Source organism: Sturnira hondurensis, unplaced genomic scaffold, assembly GCF_014824575.4.
Source record: "Sturnira hondurensis isolate 20B ecotype Veracruz unplaced genomic scaffold, ASM1482457v3 Scaffold0006013, whole genome shotgun sequence".
NCBI lineage: Eukaryota > Metazoa > Chordata > Mammalia > Chiroptera > Phyllostomidae > Sturnira > Sturnira hondurensis.
The window spans coordinates 213,040-233,686 of record NW_028078644.1 but is presented as its reverse complement, the minus strand read 5'-3'; the positions used below and the strand labels follow the sequence as shown (position 1 = coordinate 233,686).

The window sequence follows — 20,647 nt, the reverse complement described above, 5'->3', positions numbered from 1 at the left end:
CCTTCCTCTTGTCCTGCTCACGGCTGGCAGGCTCGGGGATCAGCTTTCTTCGAGGGTTCAGGCACCACGGGTCCCTCCCAGAGTCCTCGAGGAAGGGCGGTGCTCCCTTTCCTCTGAAGGGGGCCACCAGGGTCCCGCCCCCACCTGTCCACTGCTTCTCACCCCCGGGTGCTTGGGTCTTGGCTTCCTGGCTTCCTGGGCTGTGCCCCCCGCATGCCCACCCAGAGGGCATCACTTGTTGCTTCCAACAACACGTGCTGGTCTGAAGCACCTGCTCAGCCCTCACCCTGGCTCTCCAGGCCCCTCGTGCCCCCCCTGCCATCCCCCATCATCTGCATCCAGGTCTCCCCTCAGGGAGGGTGGCCTTCGTGGGGCTCGTGCCTCTGAGGAACCCTTTTGGGAGAGAGAGCACCGAGCCTGGAGTCATGCAGGCCAGGCCTGGCTCCAATCTCTGCTTGCTCCCTGAGAGCCTTGTCATTGGATGGTTGCTGCCTTCTCTGTTGAATGAGGCAGATCTTCTCTGTCATTGTTTGCCCTGTCTGCCTAAGAGTGTGTGTGTATGAGAGAGAGAGAGAGACAGAGAGACAGAGACAGAAAGACCTTCAAGAATGCAAAACACCATAAATAGGTGTAAGATATCACTCCCGATATTATTAGAGGACACAGGCAAACTCGGATGTATCTTCAGGCCAACCTAATATCCAACTGTACTTGAACATAAGTCATGGTCCTCAAATTGGGGGCACAAGTCAAAACGTGAGTCAGACTAAAAACTGTCTCCCGAGAGCTTGCTGTGCGCCCAGCCACGCGGAGGCCCTGGGAGTGGAAAGGGCAGCTAGAGGTGGGCGGGGAGTCAGGCTGATAAAGGGCCAAGGCGGACGGGCGAGCCATGTGGAAGATGAGCCGGGAGAAGCCCGAAGTGGGAGTCATTCAGGTCTGGCTTGCGGGGGAGGGTGTGGTGCCTAGGAAGGCTTTCTGGAGGCTTTCAAATAAGGCAAGATGCCGTCCGGGCTTTAGGAACGACCACCAGTCCGGCCTCAGCTGGCACAGGGAAATCATCTGTGATTTCTACAGTTTCACTTCTTACCTGGAGATTGGTACCATCTCAGAGCTTCATGTCAGCTCCTTTGGACAGACAGTGGAGAACCAGTGGTTCTGGGAACCGAGTTGTCCCCCATGTACAAGTCAGTGGAACCAAGCTATGCATGGTCTTTTCATTAACAAATTGTCAGGGCGGGTGACTCAGAAACAAAGGGCCCTCCTTCATCGCCTCGGTGCTCCTTGTCCCAGGGCAGGAGGCTCAGCCCCAGAGTGGGGAAGTCACACAGGGACCGAGCTGGAGCCCCAGTGTCCTGACTCCTCTTCCCATGCTCTGTCCGTCAGGTTGGGCTAAATCTGGCCTCTTCTTTGGGGAACTGCCACTTTGGAGAAGAACCTGGAAGAAGGGCTGTGTGTACAGCACTCCCCTGACTGAGAAACTTTGACAAAGGGCCTGGAGGAAAGGACAGCAAGTTAGGTGACCTGAGCCCGATGCCACATCAGCATCCCAGTGAGACACCAGTTGTGTCCTGGAGGGGCCGAGTTGTGGGAGACGGAAGCTTGGTAGCAAGCCGAGGACAGCCAGTCTAGCTAGGGGGCAGCATCCCCCAAAAGACCTGAGAACCCTCGGGGTACAACCTGAAAGCCTATGAAGGCGAAAGGGGAGAAAGCTGAGTTCTTAGGCCTCATGGTACCAGGGTTTTAAAGTATGACTAGGAGGAGCTGGAGTTGGCAATGTGGAGGAAGTAGACCAAAGCATTCTGTACAGAAGGCACAGCATGAGCAAAATGCTGAGAATTTATTTAAAAGGCCTGATAGATTTGAGAACTAAGATTCATTTACAAAAAAGTGTATTGTGGCTTTGACGGGAGCCATGGGATTCTCCTAAAGAGTATCATGTTACAGATGCAGCTCGGAGATCGAATTGCCCATCTTCTCTTTGAGTGGAACAGACTGAGACTGGGAAGGAAGCAGCATCTGGCAGGGACCAGAGGTCCCATGATGAGATGCAAATGCCTAACAAGTGGCTGTCCAGGCTGTTTGCACCGATCCGGCAACAGGGAGCTCGTTCCTTCTCCCCGGGACATCCCACTTGCATCTCGGGGGCCCCCTACTTGGCTCTGACACAGGGTCCCAGGTCCCCCGCTGCCCAGGCACGGCACAGCTGAGGTCCTTGTACTGCACCGAGACCCAGCTGCCCGCTTCACAGCTGAAGTTGGCAGGGAATGCGTGTTCTCCGGGTGAAGCTTCCTTTGTCTTGCTCGTGTGCATTTGAGGCCCAAGTGCACGTTCACACGGAAGGGAGACTGAAGGGCTGGGATTTGGGAGACAGCCCACTCCATTTGGGCTTCCTCAGCATCCCTGGCTTTGCCCTTTCTTCGCTCCAGAGTCCTGTCTTCCAGGGGTCCCTAGGGGTCCTGGAGAGAAAGAGAGGCTCTGGCAGCCTGCTTCTCCCTTTGTCTGGTCCTCCTCCCTCCCTCCCCTCCATCTCCTCCGTCTGCCCCTCCCAGTGTCAAAGGAATGCCAGTGGCAGTCTCTCTGCCCTCGTGGTCAGGGTGATGGAGGGTCTGTGTCCCAGGACAGCAGAGGAGAGGCAGGACTTAGTGTCTGCGGCCAAATGAGACTCCTACAGCCACATGACTGGCCTGGTTCCCTGGAGAACGGAGGAAAGAAGAGAGATCTGAGCTGGACAGACAGGGAGCTAGAGGGGTGAGGGGACAGCTGATCTCAGTTTCGTTGGACAACATTCCACTGAGACTCTCTCAGGGCTGGGTAACGCTGAGCCTCTCCCACCTCGTGAGCTGGTCTATGTGGGGCAGTTTCCAGGGAAGCATAGTCTAGACAGCCAAGAGTAATAAAAAGGGTTTCAATCTTGACTGGTATCTCTAAAAACAAACAAAACCACTCAAGGACATTAAATTCATACCTGGTAACACTTCTCGAATCTCTTTTTGCCGCCTTCTTAATTCTCTCAGCCCCTGTACACCTCCAGGAACTTTCATCGGCAAGCTCTTCGCAGACACTTTGTTTCTGGCTTCACTCTCGCAGCATTTTCCCCTGCCTCCCAAATCTGTTCTTCCCCAACCCCAGCTCTTCTATTAGGTAGCTCCATTTAGCAATCTAAGTCCCTCCACATCGGCAGCTTGTTGTCTTCCCCGGGCCCAGAATCGGCATCGCAGACTTCCCCATTGGATCAGCTTCTGCCTGGGATGGAGGAGGTGGGGCGTCGGGCTGGGGAGAGAAGGCGCGTGAGTGAAGACAGCACCCACTCTCCGTCTGGCGTTCGCTGCAGGGGTGTGAGCGTGAGCCGTGCGTGGAGGGTGTCGGCGTTGATAGAGGAGGGCAGTTGGAAGGAAAGTACACTGACAGGGAATAATGCCGACCCCCAGGGATGCAGGTTCCTGCCCCGCTGCTCCAGGTCAGCCATGCCAGCTTCCCTCCCCGGGAACACAGACCTTAGACACCCGTGTCCCTGTGTTCCTGATGCTTTCTTTCCCTTTGAGGCTTGTCCCTCCCTGGTCCCTGTGCTTCCTAAACCACTCACCCGACTGCAAAGCAGACCTGGTCAGAATCTGGATCTCTTCTGGGTCAGGGATGGTCGGTCAAGTTCGTGTGTCAGGGACGAGAGGGGTCTAACCAGAGGCAGGCTGTGAAGGGCACAGAATGGGCCCTGCGTTGGCTGTCAGAAGGACTGGGTTTCCAATGGTCTCAATAACAGTTTTTATTTTGAACTTCATTCTATCATGAGGGCCAAAACTTCATCTCCAGTCAAACCAGGGGGCCTCTGAGTTCTCCAGGGCGTAGGCAGAGGGAAGGATGATGTGTGGTTTGTGATGTCATCTGCGTTCCCATGCATGGGGGCACCCCGCTTCCCTCACGCAGACAGTGGAACGGAAATCACTGCGCTGCTGGGATGGAGCCCCTGTCTACTGGACACACCTCACAGCCCTTCTGCTCTGGGCCCTGCCGGTTCCCTAGCTCTCCCTGGGCAAAGGGGCACAGGTCCTCCCCAGCTTTCATTTCTGTTCCCCAGCCTCAGCCCCTGGACAGGGACCTAGGGCCCCTTTTCTCAGTACTCCCTAATGTCTGCCCCACCTCCCTTCCGCTTTGACTTTTCTCCTCTGTCCTCCGATCGCTTTTCCAATTTGGATGGTGAAGCCTCACACAATGTCATCATCATTCATCCAGGCCAGACTCCTTCCCAAACATCGGATTTGGAAACCTCAAAGCACTCTAGGACCTAGCTGCCTGAATGTGGGAAAGGCCCAAGGAGCAAAGGAAGCACCAGGCAAAAAAATGAAAATGGCCTTTCAAAGTAGTATCCTATGACATGTGTTATCTTATTTCCTGCTCGTGTACCAAGAGTCAAGAGCGTGGAAGCCTCAGGAATGTCCTTTTGTTTAAATACACTCTGATGCATATTTAGAAAGGTCAGAGATGCTTTGGGGATCAACATTTCTTGACCATAAAAGTCCAGTGCTGGGCAAAATCCTAAATCATTCACGATAATCTTCAATTCAGACATTGGTGGGCTGTACACATTTTGGCTTATCGGGAGCATGCCCGTGTGTCTTGGTTATTTATGCCTGCTTTTATTGGCTTCAAAAAGCACACACTGGGTGCCTGCTGTGCTCTGCAGAGGCAAAGGCCCCATGACCTGGGGTCCCTGCTGTGGTGGTCCCAGCTGTGAGCGAGGGGCAGTGGTGGGAGTCGAGGCCGAGGGCAGGCAGGAGGCAGCCCCATGCAGGCTGTGGGTTCTGCCTGGGCAATGTAGGATTTGGCCTGAGAACCAGAGAGAGCAGTGGGGGGATTGTAAGCAGGCAGGTAAAACCTAAGTACAGGGGACTAATACGGACTCACTTGTTTCCGGAGAATAGGTTTAGAACCAATCACAAAAGGGGTCTAGACCCATGGATTTAGACTTTGCAAATGCCGTTTCTGCACATCCCCGATTTGAAGAGGGAAACCAGGCTGTCAAGAAGGCCGTGGTGAGACGGTGGCTATGGAGGCCCCTGGAAGCTTACCAGAACGGCATGGCTGGAAAGGGGGTGGAGTTAGCCCACTTTGGAGACCGGAAAGGGGCCTTCGGTTCTCTTGATCCGTTTTCAATGCAGCTGAAATGCAACACAGCCTTGCTTTATTCATTACGGCAGGATCATACCAACTACTTAAGGAAACTCTCTTGAGATAAAAGATGCATGTATTTATTCTGTGGAGCGAATGGTTCCTCTGTGAAACCCAAACTACCCCCGGCAGTGGTGGTCCCCTCTCCTAACCTCAGAGCTTTCTCTCTTCACCATTGTCATTTTCACCAGGACAAGCTGTGGGACCTCTGCCCAGTGCATGGCACAATTCAGGGCTGCGCTGGGGAACCTGGCATCCCAAGTGACGTGGCATTTTCTCACAATGCTTGGTATCTTCCATCTAAGCAGCAGGGTACCCCAGTGACCATACGAGATGCCCAGGCATGGGCCCATGGGTCTGGGAGGGGGCTCAGGGCATGTATGTTTTCTGAACACAGATAAAAGATGCGACAGATTAAATCCTAAAGTCTGTGTTCCTCCTCGCTGATATATCTCTTTCCTGGGGCCCTCTGCTGGACAGCTGCTCACCAATTCACCATAATGTGGACCCTTATGTAGCAGAACGCAGAAGGCCACCAGGCACCGGAGGCAAATACTCCCACGTGGGTGGCCCCTCCTCATAGCGCCCCCTTGTGGTATCACTGACTCCTCACAGCTTTCTTTCTGGCTTGGCCTGGGCCATGTGTCAGATTCCTCCACAGCATGCCAGGAAGCCACTGCCAGTCCTGTGCAGGTGGCACAGGAGACGGCCCCTACCTGCCCACCCCGGGAATGGGGTTTCGATGTGGTGTTCTGCTCAGACAGTATAGAGAAGACAGATGAGAGCCAGAGAGGAGGAGAGCAGGTGGAGAGCGGAGGGAGGCGGGAGGGGCTCGCCTCCAGTCGGCCAGGGGCTGGAAGTAGGCTGCGGGTGAGGCCGGCTGGCAAGCAGCACTTGGCAGATCCGTCTTGCACTGTACTATCTTTCTCTCCTTCCCCCTCCCTTATCTCCTCTGTCTCCTCCCCCTCTCTCACCTCCTCCCCTTCTCTCCACTCCTCGTGAGCAGGCAGAGCCCGCCAGCGCCCCCCACTGTGCCCACTCTCGCTGCTCTCCTCCACTCTCTCTCCCCATGAAGGAAGAGACCACTGGAGTTTGCATGCACCCTCCAATCAAAACGAGGCTGGTAGGTACCTGCCAGGGAGAGGGGCCTGGCCAGGAGAGGCGAGAAGGCCCCAAGGGCGTGCAGGAGCGGCAGACCGCGGGAGAGGCCCGCTGACTGACAGGTGCTGTCTCTTCAGGACGGATGCAGAGTTTGGGGACCAGCTGGCTCTGGTCGGACGGAGACAGGGGGCCGTGGTCCTGCCCCTCATCTCTAGGTCTCCAGAACCAGGAAGAGTTTGTTTCATGAGAGCGTCAACGAGCCGAGATGTTTTCCCAGAGAGAAAAGTCTTAGTTGCACTGCTCTTGCCAATAAAAATGTTTCAAAACTCGTCTTTCTTGCTATTTATCAAGACGAGTCTCACATGATGACTTGAAAGGAATCACTCATAACCCCAGCCTAGCACATTTTTTCCTTTTTGCATGTTTCCTGCTAATAGTTCTTCATATTTATTCATGACTTTACAGGGTTAAACTGCAGTATCCACAGCCCCTCCTGTTTTTCGCCTCATGTTGTGTACTCTCCGTCTCGTTACTCCATTCTCTCTAGGGCCTTGTATGTCCCATGAAGTGAGTGGCCCACCATTTGCCCAACCAGCTATTTTCCTGCAGGCTGTGTACTTGGTCTCCAGGTTCACTTTGCCAGGGAACGCATGGAGGCTTTCGCGTCAGGCATTTTGTTTTCTCAGGCTAGACCCTGCCAGGTTCGATAGTGTGACTTTGACATTGCTCCCTTGCTAAAGTGGCTATACCAAGGGACAGTGCCCTCAGATGGGTGAACATGCCTGGCCACATTGGCACAACACAGGGTGGAACTGTTGGAATGCATTTCTTCTTATTTAGAGCAGGTACAACAGAATTCTTTGGAGTTGCCAATTTTCACATTTCTTTACTAGCAATAATGAGCCTCTTTCCCCTTCTCCTTCATGAAGGTCTGAGAGTCTTATCTGTACGTTACTTTTCATTGGGCTCTTGGTCCCAGAACACCACGTGGAACCAATAGGCAAACCTGCAAGAATGCACCACGTGGCTCTGCCCCCAGTCCCAACCCCGCTGCACTGCAGGCGGTCTCCACCAGTAGTCTGAGTTGGCGCCTGAGTCTTAGGGCAGTGTGGGGTCCATTCTGGGAATCAGGAGTTGTTGAAAGAGGCAGAAGAGAACTTGGGAGAGGGGAGCAGTCTTGGACTGAACTTCTCAATATAGATTGCAAAGACATTGTCATCCCCAGGCCAGTTGGACTGAGACCTATGCCACCCATTCAGAAACCTCAGAGAATTTGGGTCTGGTCTGATGTGTTTTTGCACATTCCTACCTTACTCCCCATTAGAGTGACTCAAGAGAATGAGGCAGTTGCCCCAGGGTCCATAGACAAGACCCCGAGGGACACAAGGGCTGCTGCCCTCTGGTGGTGGGTGGCAGAGTGTGCATGCATGAGCAGGCATGCAGGCAGTTTCTATGCCCTGGGGCTGCAGACAAAGGTAGTGCCAGAGTCATCAGGTCCCTGGGTCTGCTGGCAGTTCTTTTAGGCCAGCTTAAAGAAATAAGCCTCTCCCCCCATTTCCCAGGGCTCCGGGGGGCCAAAGGGGAAATGACCAGACAGAGGAGTGGAAGCAAAGATTCTCTGGGCTACTCACCACGACCTGCTCAAGCTGGGGTACCCACCCTCTCTCAGACCAGCCCTGTGCTGCTGCCACCTCGGAACTGGGCACTTCTGATCACCATGCCTTCTGTTCCCAGAGGCCACAGTGGCGAGATTCTCATGTGCTTCTGTGGGTTCCTTCTTTTGCCCAGAGTTTACAGGGAGTTTACCAACTAAAGTGGGCAGATAGGGAATGCTTTCTGGCCCAATTAGTCCAGGTCAGGACTAATGGTATGACTTTAGGTAAGTCACTTCTCTGTCTACTGTGACAGACTGTGTCCCAGGATGTGACCCTTCAGCGGTCACTAGCCCTTTCCCTTCAGCCACAGAGAAGCCATTAGCAGCCACCCCAGGCGTCTCTGGCCTGTCTCATCATACACCCTGATCAGTGGAGCAGGCCGCGTTTAGGGCCCCGCATGCCTGGGAGGCCAGGCAGACCCCAGGGAAGGGGGTTCCAGGGCAAGGTAGGCGTAGGGTACCCCCAAACACAAGGCACTAACTAGCCTCTCATCCCTACTGCGTCCCGCCCTACAGTACGATGACCACAGATACAACCACTGGTCACACTCCCGAGGGACCTCTGTGTGTTTCTTTGCACGAGCAATGGAGGCTCTGCATGTGTCCCCCCGAATCTTTCAGTTTGATTTTGAAAGCACACTGCCAAAGATCGCAAAACTTTGTTTTCTAATCCGAAAGTAACACTCTTGTCTCTTCTCTTTTTTGAAGATAAAAGCATTCCCGGTTGATACAGTGACCCCGTTTCCCGATCCTTTCATTACGGGGCCACAGTTTACGGTAAGTAGCTCCAGAAAGCCAACCTGCGTTCAAAGGCGTTGTCCCCACGGGGCATGCTTTCCTGTGGGGCGCCAGGCAGCCCTGCTCACAGCTTCTTAGATCCCTGTGAACTCTGTGAGCGCAGGAGGTTCTGGGGCGTGGTGTGTGGGCGGGGCAGGGGGGTGTTCTCCATCTTTTAGTTATTTTATTGAGATGAGCTTCACAAGATACTATGAACTATTTTAAAGTGACAACTCAGTGACATTTAGTACATTTAGAGTCATGCAACTACTGCCATTGTCTAGCTCAGAAACATGTGTTTCACCCCCAAAGCAAACCTCGAACCGAAGAAGCAGTCGCTCCCCGTGTCCCACCTTCCCCTGGCTTGTGGCAGCCACCAGTGTGCATTCTGCCCCTGTGGACTTACCTAGTTTGGGTATTTCATATAAATGGAGTTATGTGATATGTGACCTTTTGTGTCTGGCTTCTTTCATTTAGTGTGATGTGTTTGAGGTTTGTGCGCATTGTAGCATATATCAGTACTTTGTTTCTGTTCATGGCAGAATAGTATTCCATTGTATACCCACAGTGCAATTTGTTGATCCATTCATTTATTGATGGGTATTTGGGTTGTCTCCACCTCTTGGCTGTTATAAATGGTGCTGCTCTGAACACACACGGACATGGTATTTGTTTATTGGCTCTTCATTCTTTTGGGTTGGATCTGCATCTTAATAATGGTGTGATGTTAGGTAAGTCTCTTTATCACTTTGAACACCACTCTCCCCTTATTTAAAGTGGACACAGTGATAAGAATATCCTCCTTATATCCAGCTGAGGCAAGAATCAAAAGAGATCAAAAACTTGAAGAACGTTCTTTAGTGGCCACAGAGATGGCACTGTGGCCACAAACGTCAGCTATGGTTATTTTTCAAGGCTGGAGAGGCAGGTGTTGTAATTAACAAGGGCTGGTAGCCGTGACAACCGGCGTCATGTCACCACCTCTCTCCCCGTCACTGGACAGCTTATTTACACTCACTGCAGACAGGTGGAATGTTTTTTAACATATAAGTATAGTTTTCTTATCTGCAGAATGAGTGTTCAGTGGTTTCCAGGCTCCTTTTCAGCTGCTCAATTCCTTCCTTAAATGAAAACTTTGCAGGAGGTCACTACAGTGTGGGCATCTGTCTGGAGCCCAAGTGGGGAATCCAGGGTCCTTCCTCTTTCCCCTCCCCTCCCCTCCTCCCAGGGATCAGTGGTGATGATTCCTAGAACCAAATGACTCCCGAGACTCCTCCCAAAGGGTTTCTGGCCAATCTGGAGGATCTGTGCGGTGAGCTATGGGTGTCCCGGGAGTGGCTCAAAGCACGGCCTCATGAGCAGCAGCATCCCTACCTCAGGTGGTTTGAGTCACAGGGAGAGGGAGGGTGTGACCCGTGGCTGATTCAGCACAAACAGAAGGGAAGGTGTTCAGCAGTCCATGAGGAGGCAAAAAAACAGGCTTCCAGAATGTCCATTTCTAGGGTTATAAGCTACTTACAGCATCTGCCTCTTAAGAACCACAGGGCAGAGACACGGCTGGGCCAGGCTGTTAAATGCATCCCGCCCCTGCAGTTCTGCTGGGCACGGTTCCCCAGCTGGAAACTCCGGCTCCTCTTCCCTCCGCTGGCCATAATGGGCACTCTGGCCTCCTGCCCAGCCTTGGCAGTGCTGTGGGACACCCGGGAAGCCCTTCCTGAAAAGCCGGGGGCCAAGGTGGAGCAGGAAACCAATGTTAGAAACCACCCCGGGACTTTCAAGAACTGGGCAAGTGTGGCTCGAAGACAGCTGCAGTAGGCAGAGGGAACAGCAGGAACGTCAGGCAGGAGGGATCCTCCCACGTTCCAGGGGCTGAAATGAAAGCCAGAGAGACTAACACGCAGAGCACAAGGGAGTGGGGCGTGAGAAGAGGAAGGGGAGGAAGGAACAAACACGGAAGGGCCAAAACCACGCGTGGCCGTGTAGGCCACGGTAGGAATCCTGACGTTTATCCTAGGAGCAATGGGAAGGCTTTGGAGGACTTCAGCGGGGCAGTGACAGGGCAGGTGCACTTGGAAACATCCCTTGTGACAGGCAGAGTGGATTCAGGGCAATAGTCTGGAAATTGAGGACAGCGGGCAGAGGGCAGAGAACTTGACCCAAGTTTTGGTGGTGGCTGTGGCGAGAAGTGCAGAGATGGGGAGACATTTAGGAGACTGGTAAGAACTGGATTGGATAAAGAAGTGGGAAGGTCAAGAATGGCTTCCAGATATCTGAGCTGCGGAACACAGATGGATGACAGTGGGTTCGTGACTGGGTTAAGGAAATCTGGAAGAAGACTGGATTGGGAAGGGTAATGAGTTGGTCTCTGGCCATGATGTGTTAGAAATGCCTTGGAATGGAAAACATATAATAAAAATTAAGTCAAAAAAGAAAAACATACTTAAAAATGCCTGGGAAACACCCAGGTGAAAACAGTGAGTGGGCAATCGGATATCCAGGTCTGTAACCGAGGAAAGAAACTAGACTGGAGGTCATAAACAGGAAGTTACTGACAGCCCAGTGCTAATGAAGCCAAACTCATGGGCTTCAGCCTCCATGATTTTCTCACCCCTGGGTGTCATGTGCTCTTCTCCTCCCCGCTGAGGTTAAGAAACTTGAGCTTGCTGCAGGACTGGCCTCCCCACAGACCCCCAGACATATCCTAGCCCTAGCTGTTGGGGAGTCCAGCAGTATCAGGGAACTCTGCACCAAGTTGGTCTGGCAATTGATCTAGCATTGACCTTGAGCCTGGTTTCAACAACTGGGCTCCTTGCTTGATCCTAAAACTAGTTCCTACCTTATATTCAGGCCTGTTAACCGGGTTTCTGCTTTGTACGCAGCAGCCCAGTGCCTTGACCTGTCTGGGATAAGGGCCCCAGGCTGGTTCTGGTCAAATTAATATCCTATGTTCTCCCGAACCTGGGTCTGTCCTTCTTTTATTTGCTTTGTTCAATGACAGTTCATTCATTCATTCATTTCTTCATTTAACAAATATTTTAAAAACTCACATTGAGATTCAATAATACTGGTTCTTCGCGTATCCCCAAAGTCGTTCTTAAGTGCAGCTAGCTTTTCTTCCTGGAGTGCATGACATTGACGAATATAGTGACTGCTAACATAGTTTGGCGTCACTACCTTGGTTCATGCTGAGGCCCTGGCACTTGTACCCACCATTGCCTTTGTGCCGTATTTCCCTCTTTTTTTCCAGAAAGCATCAAAAGCCCAACCTCCACCCACTCCACTGAAACAACAACAACAACGAAAAAACCTTCTTACCCTCCCAGCTCCTGTATTAGGAGAGATGAGGAGCGAATTCCTGCTTTAAAATGACAAGTTGCATTTCCTGCTCACGCTGCACGTCTGTCTGTCCTGGGCGGGCTCCGGGCTCTGCTCTGTGCTCTTTCCGGGAGCCGGGCTAAGGGAGCAGCTGCCATCTGGAGCATTGCTAGTCACAGTGGCAGAAGGGTAGTGGGGGAGAGGTAATAAATCACATACCAGCTCTTCCATCTTTCAAAGGAGATGAAATAGGGCACTGCAACCCACACTCCCTTGGCCGCAACAAGGCACGTGGCCACACCTAACTTCACAGAGGGTGGGGAAGTGCAGTCCTACCCAGTGCCTGGGAAGTGGCGAGCCAGAATTGCCTGCTGGACTGAACAAATGACTGCCAGAACAGTGAATTTTCTGTGAAAGCTCATTCATTCATTTGACATGTGTGCAAGCTCCTTGTAGCAAGCACGGTGTGCTGGAAGATGTATGAGGCTCCTGTTCTCACGGTCAGCTCTTTGGCATTGCTTTCTCCCAGGCCAGGTTGGTCAGTTCTCCTTCTGGAGACAGGCGCAAAACAAATAGGCGCTTGCGTTTTTCAGCGATAGCCTCTCGTGACACCCTCAAAGCCTTTCTCCCTATGGCTCAAGCCAGATATACCGTTACAGAACTATAACTATACTTGGTATTTTTAGGGGCCTCATATTTTCCTAGAAGGGATAGCTTGTCTTCTGTCGAGTCACTGCAGTGATAATGCACATTTGGGGACCAGAGCCTCTTCTTCAGAAAGCTACATGGTCAATTCCTCCAAGTTTAAGGCCAGGAACTAGTGTGAAAAACCTAATCATAAAGTATAAATGTGGCATTATCCAAAAGATATAAAACAAACAAAAAGCATGCATAGAAAAATACTATGAGGAAATATATGGGGGGACCCAAAAAACCCTGGAATTTATTTATTAAAAATTGTGTATTTATTTTTACATGTTTAAACTTCAGTCACCTTCAAAGTACTCTCCATTTGATGCAGTACATTTATCGAGACATTTTTTCCCTGCTCAAAACAGTTTTTTGAGCTTCGGGATTTTGAGGCCTTTAAGTGTTTCTGCTACTTTTTGTTTCACCTCTTCCACCCCAGTAAAATGTTTCCCTTTGAGGACCTTTTTCATCTGGGGAAATAAAAAAAAAGTCACTTGGAGAGAGATTGGGTGAATAGGGAGCGTGGGGCATGAGGGTCATGCCATTTTTGGTCAAAAACTGCTGAACACTCAGCATGGTGTGGGCTGATGCGCTTGTAAACCACCTGTCATGAAATGGGCAAACCTGTTGAGTCTTCAAAAAAATTTCACTGAGGCCGAACACAACCTCTCACAACAACACCAGCTGGTGCACTGGTCAGACAGGTTCCTAGAACATTCACCTAGTAGGGGAAGTCTGTGGTACAAGGGGCCCGCCCTCCAGGAGATAATTCTGGGTTTTGGGGGGTTCCCCCATATACTGCCAAAAACGGTAAGGGATTATGGACTTTTTATTTATTTGCTTTTATATATCTTTTAATTTTTCTATATAAAAGTAATAAGCATATCATGCTTTGTAATGTGAACAACAATAATCAGTTATTCTCTCCAAATGAGGTAGTGTACCTAAAACTTGACCTTGTTTCAAAATCATCTCGAGGTCTTGTAAAAACACAGATTGCTGGACTTCCCACACATTCTGTTTCCAGAGGTCCTTGGTGGGGCCTGAGAATCTGCATTTTGACCAAGTTTCGGGGTAAAACCGATGCTGCTGGTCTGGGGGCCCTACTTTGGGGACCATTGCTGTCCTGGTGAAAACACCAGTTATGGCATCAGCTAACCTTGCTTCTAAATACTGGTTCTGAACACACCCTGTGTGACCTTGGAAAGATACCTAGCCTCTCCTAGCCCACTTCCTTCTTCCATAAAATCAGTCCTAAGATGCACATTCTTTTCACCTCTCCGAAATCAGAAAGTCGTGACAATGGTGGGTGTGACAAAAGCTCACACGGACACATTTTTCCTTCTTTGGGGCAATGCAAATATGGTGCATTTTACAACGATGGTGTCTCAGGTGTGATGAAATGTCATTTCAGGAGGTAATGTATATAACGTACTTTGCATAGTGTCTGGCACAAAATAAGTCATTGTATTAAATGGCCATTGAGTTTAACTGTTATCAAAAAACACAACAGAATCGTTTGGTAAGGCTCAGAGAGAGCTGACAGCGTGGAAATGGAACTGAAATTGAGATGGATTTCTTCTTTCCCGTTTCCCCTCCAGGCAGACTTCAGAGACGGTAAGTTACCGTGCTGCCCCGGCCAGTCTTCCCCGCTGATTCCCGCAGTGACCCTGAGGCCTTTGACCGAGACCATCTCCACAGTGCAGACCATCTACACCGCTCGGAAGCCCGTTTCCCTGGCAGCCAGGTGAGGCGGGGACACCAGGTGCAGGCTGAGGTTCACTGTGTGTGTGATGTCTACAACACTCTCATTCATTCTTTCATTCCTTCATTCTGTATTTGCTGAAATGTCTTCAAAGGCTAGACAGTACTCTAGGTGCTAGGGATGGACAGTGAACAAAACAGACGAAAGTCTTACCTTTATGAAGTTAACAGTTTAGTATCAGGAGAGGGGAGACAGACATTGAATGAATGTGTGTGCGTGTGTGTGAACAGTGGAGACAGATTCCATACAGAGGCAACTGGGCCTGAAGGCCAAGGAGTCAGAAGTAATATTTTGAAGCAGCCAATTTTAGTTTAACTCTATTTATTAAAACGGTAGGAGGGCCCTGGCCAGGTGGCCCACCTGGTTGCGCATCTCATTCACCAAAAGGCTGCAGGTTTCATCCCCAGTCCGGGCCCACACAGGAGGCAACTGATTGATGTTTCTTTCTCTTTCTCTCTCTGTCTCTCTCTCCTTCCCCCTCTATCTTCCTTCTTCTCTTTCTGAGGTCAATGAAAACATATCCTTGGGTGAGGATACAAGAAAGAAAACGTAGAAGGGAATTCCAGGAGAAAGTGCATCCGAGACCAATTGAAAGTGTGATTTAAAGAAATCTAACCTCTAGACATCTTCCCAATCACTCAAAAGGCTCTTCCTGAGAGGTCCCTAGGCACCGGCTCCTGTGCTGGGCTCTAGGAGTTCAGAGGTGAATGACATCTATGCAGTCAGGCCCCTGAGGGGTGGTGCCTGGAGGAGCTCCCAGTCTGGTGGGGGAAGCCCTTAGGTCTGCAGATGATTTCAGGCAATTGAAATGCAAGCCAGTGTAGGGGGTGCGTGAGGAGCCTAACGGAGAAAGTCATGAACGGCAGTCGGGAAAGAATCTTTGAGACATCTTCAGCCGAATTGCTCTCGTGATTTTCCAGGGTTTAGCTCACTATTTTGTCACCTCCTCTTTTTCAGTGCAGAGACGCTCCGGCAGGAACTGGAGAGAGAGAAGATGATGAAAAGACTGTTGATGACCGAACTGTGAATTCTCCCCTGGTTGCCTGGAGGATGGCATGGTGCCTTCTGTCATTTTCCTTCTCCGGGTTGCGTGGGCTCACTCTAGCACAACATGCTGATGTGTGCTCTGTCCGCCCAGGTCTCCGTGGTAGTTGCAGCCATGGTAGTTGCAGCCAACCTCTGGCTTGACCTCTATTGGAAAAGTTATTATATGTCTCCTGAGTATTAGAGTTGTTCTATTACTCAATGTAGTTGAGACAGGATTGGTAAGCCTTGGAGAAGAACAATGGAAAAATGTGGATTCCTTTTCAGAAGCACCTGTGTGTATACATCAATGACCACAGGGGTTAATAAGGAGCAGAATCCTTTGCTATCGATCTCAACCATGTGATTTTGTATGATTGAAACTTACACCAAGCTTTGACTGTTTGTTAAAGTCATTTTTAATGAGAGAATAATTCTTTTTGCTGGTTTTTCATTTACACTAGTAAATACACAGATCTTTTAAAGTCTTTACCATTCATTTGTATTCAGACACGAGCTAAAAAGGAAAGCTGCATTCACCAGGACTTAAGGTACTTCAGCTTCACCGGAAACACAACTTCCCTTGTGACTTCGTGAGATATGATCTTACTTGGGATACATATAATTTATCATGAAACCCAAAGCAGGAAATTACAGCTTAAATTCTAAAAATCCTTACGAGGTGAAGGTGATTCGGCATCAGCCTTCATTTGGGCGTTCCGTAAAGGAAAATCATTTCTAAAGTTGGTCCGTCCCGATCCCGTCGATAGGACCTTGATCAGAAGAAACTCTACTCTCTTTTTATAAGTTTCACAAACTGTGTTTTTAACTTTTTATTATGCACTTGAACAACTTTGCAGGAATAAAGGAACCCCCTAACCACACACTAGCCCTCCAGGTTGTTTCCCGAGCTTTCTCAATGCACATGCACACCGTGTTACACAGGTACGACCGATGTGTACGTGCTGTTTGGTTGTACTCTTCCACCTAACACAAGGCTTCTCTTTTCAACACAGAGTCTGCTCTCACCCATTTAAATGTCTTTATGTCCGTATAACATGGCTAACCTCACTTCTTCCCATTATTAGACATTTGAGATATATCCAATTTTTCACTCTTATAAATAGTGCTGCTATGAATGTCTTTGTAAAAATATATATATATCCTTCCTTTGGATTCTTCCCTTGGGAATGTCTCCAAAGAGGGGATTACCAGGTCAAAGAGCATGAAGTATTGTATAGCTCTTGCTTTATATTGCCAGCTTTCTAGAAAGATCCAATCTCTGGGTTGGAAGGACCTTAAAGGTTACCTAGTTCAACCCGCCCCCCCCCCACCCCCCTCTGAATGCTTGAATTCCTTCTACAATTTATGATGCCACCAGCAATGTGTACGCATTTCTATTTACCAATAGTTCTGCCAGTATTGGGTTTTGCCGTTTTTATTTATTTTTGCTACTTTAACAGGTGTGCATTGTTGTTCTTGAAATGTTGTTTTCTTTCATTAATTGCTAGCAAGGCTGAGTACTTTTCCATGTGATGATTTACTAGCTGTATTCCCTTGTGTGTAAAATGTCCATCCATTTCTTAAGACCACTTGTTAAGTGGAATTGATCCCATATATTTGTATTAGAACTGTATTTTTTATGTTGTATTGTATAGTTTGCTCTCCTGTCCCTGTACTTACAACTGAATGGTGCCAATGATTTCATACTAATGATTATTTAAAAAGAACAATGCCTCATTGACTAGCGTTGTTGTAACATGAGGTATGTAAGCAAATATGCCAATGTCAGAGGATTAGCCCTGGAAGTGCTGAATCTTTAAAATATTAATATTTTTGAGGGGAATCTTTCTAAAACGTACCACACACTTCCCTGCCTTAGTAAACAGAGTACACTGGAGAGTATTTAAGCTTTTCTTGATGAGTCATGGCCATCACTGTAAACATCAGCCCCTTTGGTACCTTGCTGTGGTGCAGTAACGTCATCAGAAGCTAACAAAATGTGTGGGGCTTGGCTTTGCCTTTCACAGACTATTGTGCTGTTCTCATTGATGGCTTTTACTTCTGTCTGCTCCTCCGGGGAAGCCACCTGGGGCAATTGGGGTACTTGGGACCTTTTAACCCCCATACTACATGACCCCTGGCTGTACTTTTAAAACAGCTTTTGCAGTCTTATGCACACAATGATGCAAAATGTGGTCTTGTACATTTTGGGGGGAGCTATCTGTGTCTGGGCTCGTCGCCTCCTGCCAACCCAGCACCCTCCCTCCTCCTCTCCTAACTGCTTTCTGACTCTTTTGCTCTTCACCTGCTGCTCTCTGATGGAAGCCTTTCAGGTGAAATGGAAGTTTTCTTGCAGAAGCCAGGAACCCCGATGTTCCAGGGTGTCAGGCGGGCTCTGCTTCTGAGGAGAGATGCATGGGCTTTTTGGCTGCTGTGCTAGGGGGCTCTCGGCCTCCTGCTTCTTCCCCACGTCCCCCTAGGTCCACCGATGTTCAGAAGGTTGATGTCACTGGAAGTCTGATCACAAAGCAGTTGGCTCATACTGTATATGAAAACCCAGTACTTTTGGCAGCTCAACACTAACCAGTAAAATCAAGAGGATTCCATTGTTTCAGCAGTTGTCGTGGTTATTTGCCTACATTAATGTATAATGGGTGCCTGGCATGGTGAGCTGAGCAGATGACCTTGGGTTGGGTGGATTTATTGGGCTACAAGTGAATTGGTAAAACCGCTTCATCTTTGTTGTAAACTGAAAACCCAAACAATAGCACTACCAGGTTACACAACACACATCTTATTTTGGGGGCTGGGGGGGGGGAGATCAGCCTGCTGACATGATCATTGCAGAGCGAGGGCCCCAAAGTGTGGGCCCCAGACTCCTGGTGGACATGGGGTTAGTGCAAGGGGTCTGGGACGCCGGTGACCCACAGGGTGGGTGGACTGTAGACCTCGTAGGAGATTCTTATGTTTGAAGAGTTTTAAAGCTACGTCCTGGAAAATTCAGAAGATCCCACTTGCACGCAACCCAAATTTTATATTTCTCAAACCTGATATCCTTATCTTTATCTTTATATTTTTTCACCGTCTCCAAAGTCACTACTTTTGAAAAACTCAAAATTCACCATTACCACTTTAAAGTGTACAATTCACTGGGTTTTAGTGTATTTGCAGTGCTGTGCCAACATCCCCATTAATTCCAGAACATTCCAAAAGGGAACCCCACATCTAGAGTTACCACCAACTCTCCCCTTTCCCAACCCCCAGCAACCACGAATTGACTTGCTGGTTCTGATTTACGTCTCTGTATTTGTCTATTCTGCACACTTCCTATAAGTGGAATCGTACAGTATGTGGTCCCCTGTGTCTGGCTCCTTTCACTTAACATCATGTGTTCAAGGATCACCTGTGTTGCAGCATGGATGAGCACTTCATTCCTTCTCATGGCTGAAGAATATGCCACTGTACGGATAGACCGCATTTGTTTATCCATTCATCCGTTGGTGGACATTTGGGTTGCTTCCCCCTTTGGGGCTATTCTGAGCAATAGAAACATTTGTGTATAAGTTTTTTGGTGAACATACATTTTCAGTCCTCTTGGGTGTATAACTGAGATTGGAATAGTTCGGTCGTATGGGAACATTTTGTTTAACTTTTTGAGAAACTGCCAAGATCACAGCTTTTATTTCTGAAACAATTGAGACTGAAAAAGAAATCACAGCTATTACTACACAGTGAGAGCGTGGGCAGATCTGTTACTGGTCCGATAAGTGGGAAGCAGCACTAATTTGGGGCAGTTTTTATAACAGAAAAAAAAAAGTTGTTTTAGGGAAACGGCATTGATGAGAACAGAAAATAAAGGTGGTGTCTTTTAAAAATGAAAAAGAACTCAGGTGTATTTTCTTGAATAGCTGGCTCTTGTACAGCCAGTGGTCTCGGGATATTCAGGGAAGTCCCCCACCCCCACAACAAAATGTGCACATAGGAGGAAAAGAGCAGAGTGTTTCTTGGCCACTCAGTGGACTCACATCACTGAGGAGCAAGGAGTCTCTGTAAAACCTGCAATGTGTCTAAGCTCAAATATTAGAAGAAAAGATAAAGAATAAGGAAATCTCTGAAGGCAGTTTAAGTGGGTAGGAGAAACTTTTGAAAAGAAGCAGCCCAGTTGGTACAGAACTGGGAACCAGAGTAGGCTCCAAGACCTCGGAGAGGCATGAAGACTGAGTGACCCATGAAACCTGTGGGTGTTCTCCCTAGAAAATAACCATACACTACAACATTGCCCCAGCGTGTTCACAGGGTCTTCACGTCACCCCTGGAGCCCATGTGTGGCCCCTGTGAGTCTATGGACCCCGGGTCCTTCAACATGGGGAAATCACTGAATCCACAGATGACCGGCAAGCCTTATTTTAGGCCGAGGGTGCAAACACTCCCACAATGTCATCTCCCTCATCCTCTGCAACCCCCCCCCCAAAAAAAAACCCATGGTTCTATCAGACCAATTTACCAAAAGAATAACCTGGTTTTCTTTTACTTTATTTCTGGCATCATCACTGTTAATTGTAATAACTGAAATCAAGGCAATAAAAAGGTAATAGAATCAACACTGAAATCAGAAATGTGGTACTTCATTTTTCTTTTTTTGCTAAATTTCAGTCTATTTAAAACTGACTATATCTTTCCTGGTGAACAGAAGAAAAGGAAGGAATTTCAATTTTTAAGAAGGAGAGTTTTTTGGGTTTTTTTAGAATTATGTGTTAATAGATTTTCAATCAATTGGCTTTTTAGTATTTTAGAATTTCCTACATTGCAAAGCTCTTTTGGGGGAGAAGTCTCTTTGCCTGATTTTTTTAAGTAGTTGTAGTTCATCTAACCTTTTGAAAGCAATAAATCTGATTTCTTGCAGCTTTCGTCACACCGGGGGCTCTCGCGAAGCCTAAGGTTTTTAGGAACTACACCTGATTCACCTGCCAGGGTAAACATGCTTCAGCTGTCCCTGCAAGCCCACTGTCTGTGTCAGCTGACACCTAACAGCGAACACGTGGTCTCTGGGTCCCATGGCACTTTTCACTATCTCCACCACAGGACTGTCTCCCATCTCCCCCGGGCTGAGAAAGGTTGAGATCACTAGTTTTGTTTTGTTCTTTTTTTCAATGTTT

General features: G+C 49.0%; 1 protein-coding gene across 3 annotated transcripts in view; it reads left to right on the top strand.

The window, feature by feature from the left end:
- Positions 1–15,595, top strand: part of EPB41L4B (erythrocyte membrane protein band 4.1 like 4B) — a 115,827-nt gene extending 100,232 nt beyond the window's left edge. For 2 of the 3 annotated variants that reach the window (XM_037047558.1, XM_037047557.1), the window contains exons 23-26: positions 6,170–6,286; positions 8,627–8,695; positions 14,302–14,447; positions 15,423–15,595. In XM_037047558.1, the coding sequence (XP_036903453.1) occupies positions 6,170–6,286; positions 8,627–8,695; positions 14,302–14,447; positions 15,423–15,492 (402 nt within the window). In that variant the 3' untranslated portion in view covers positions 15,493–15,595. The remainder of the gene's footprint in view (positions 1–6,169; positions 6,287–8,626; positions 8,696–14,301; positions 14,448–15,422) is intronic. The other variant, XM_037047559.1, reaches the window with a different exon arrangement.
- The last annotated feature ends 5,052 nt before the right edge of the window (positions 15,596–20,647 follow it).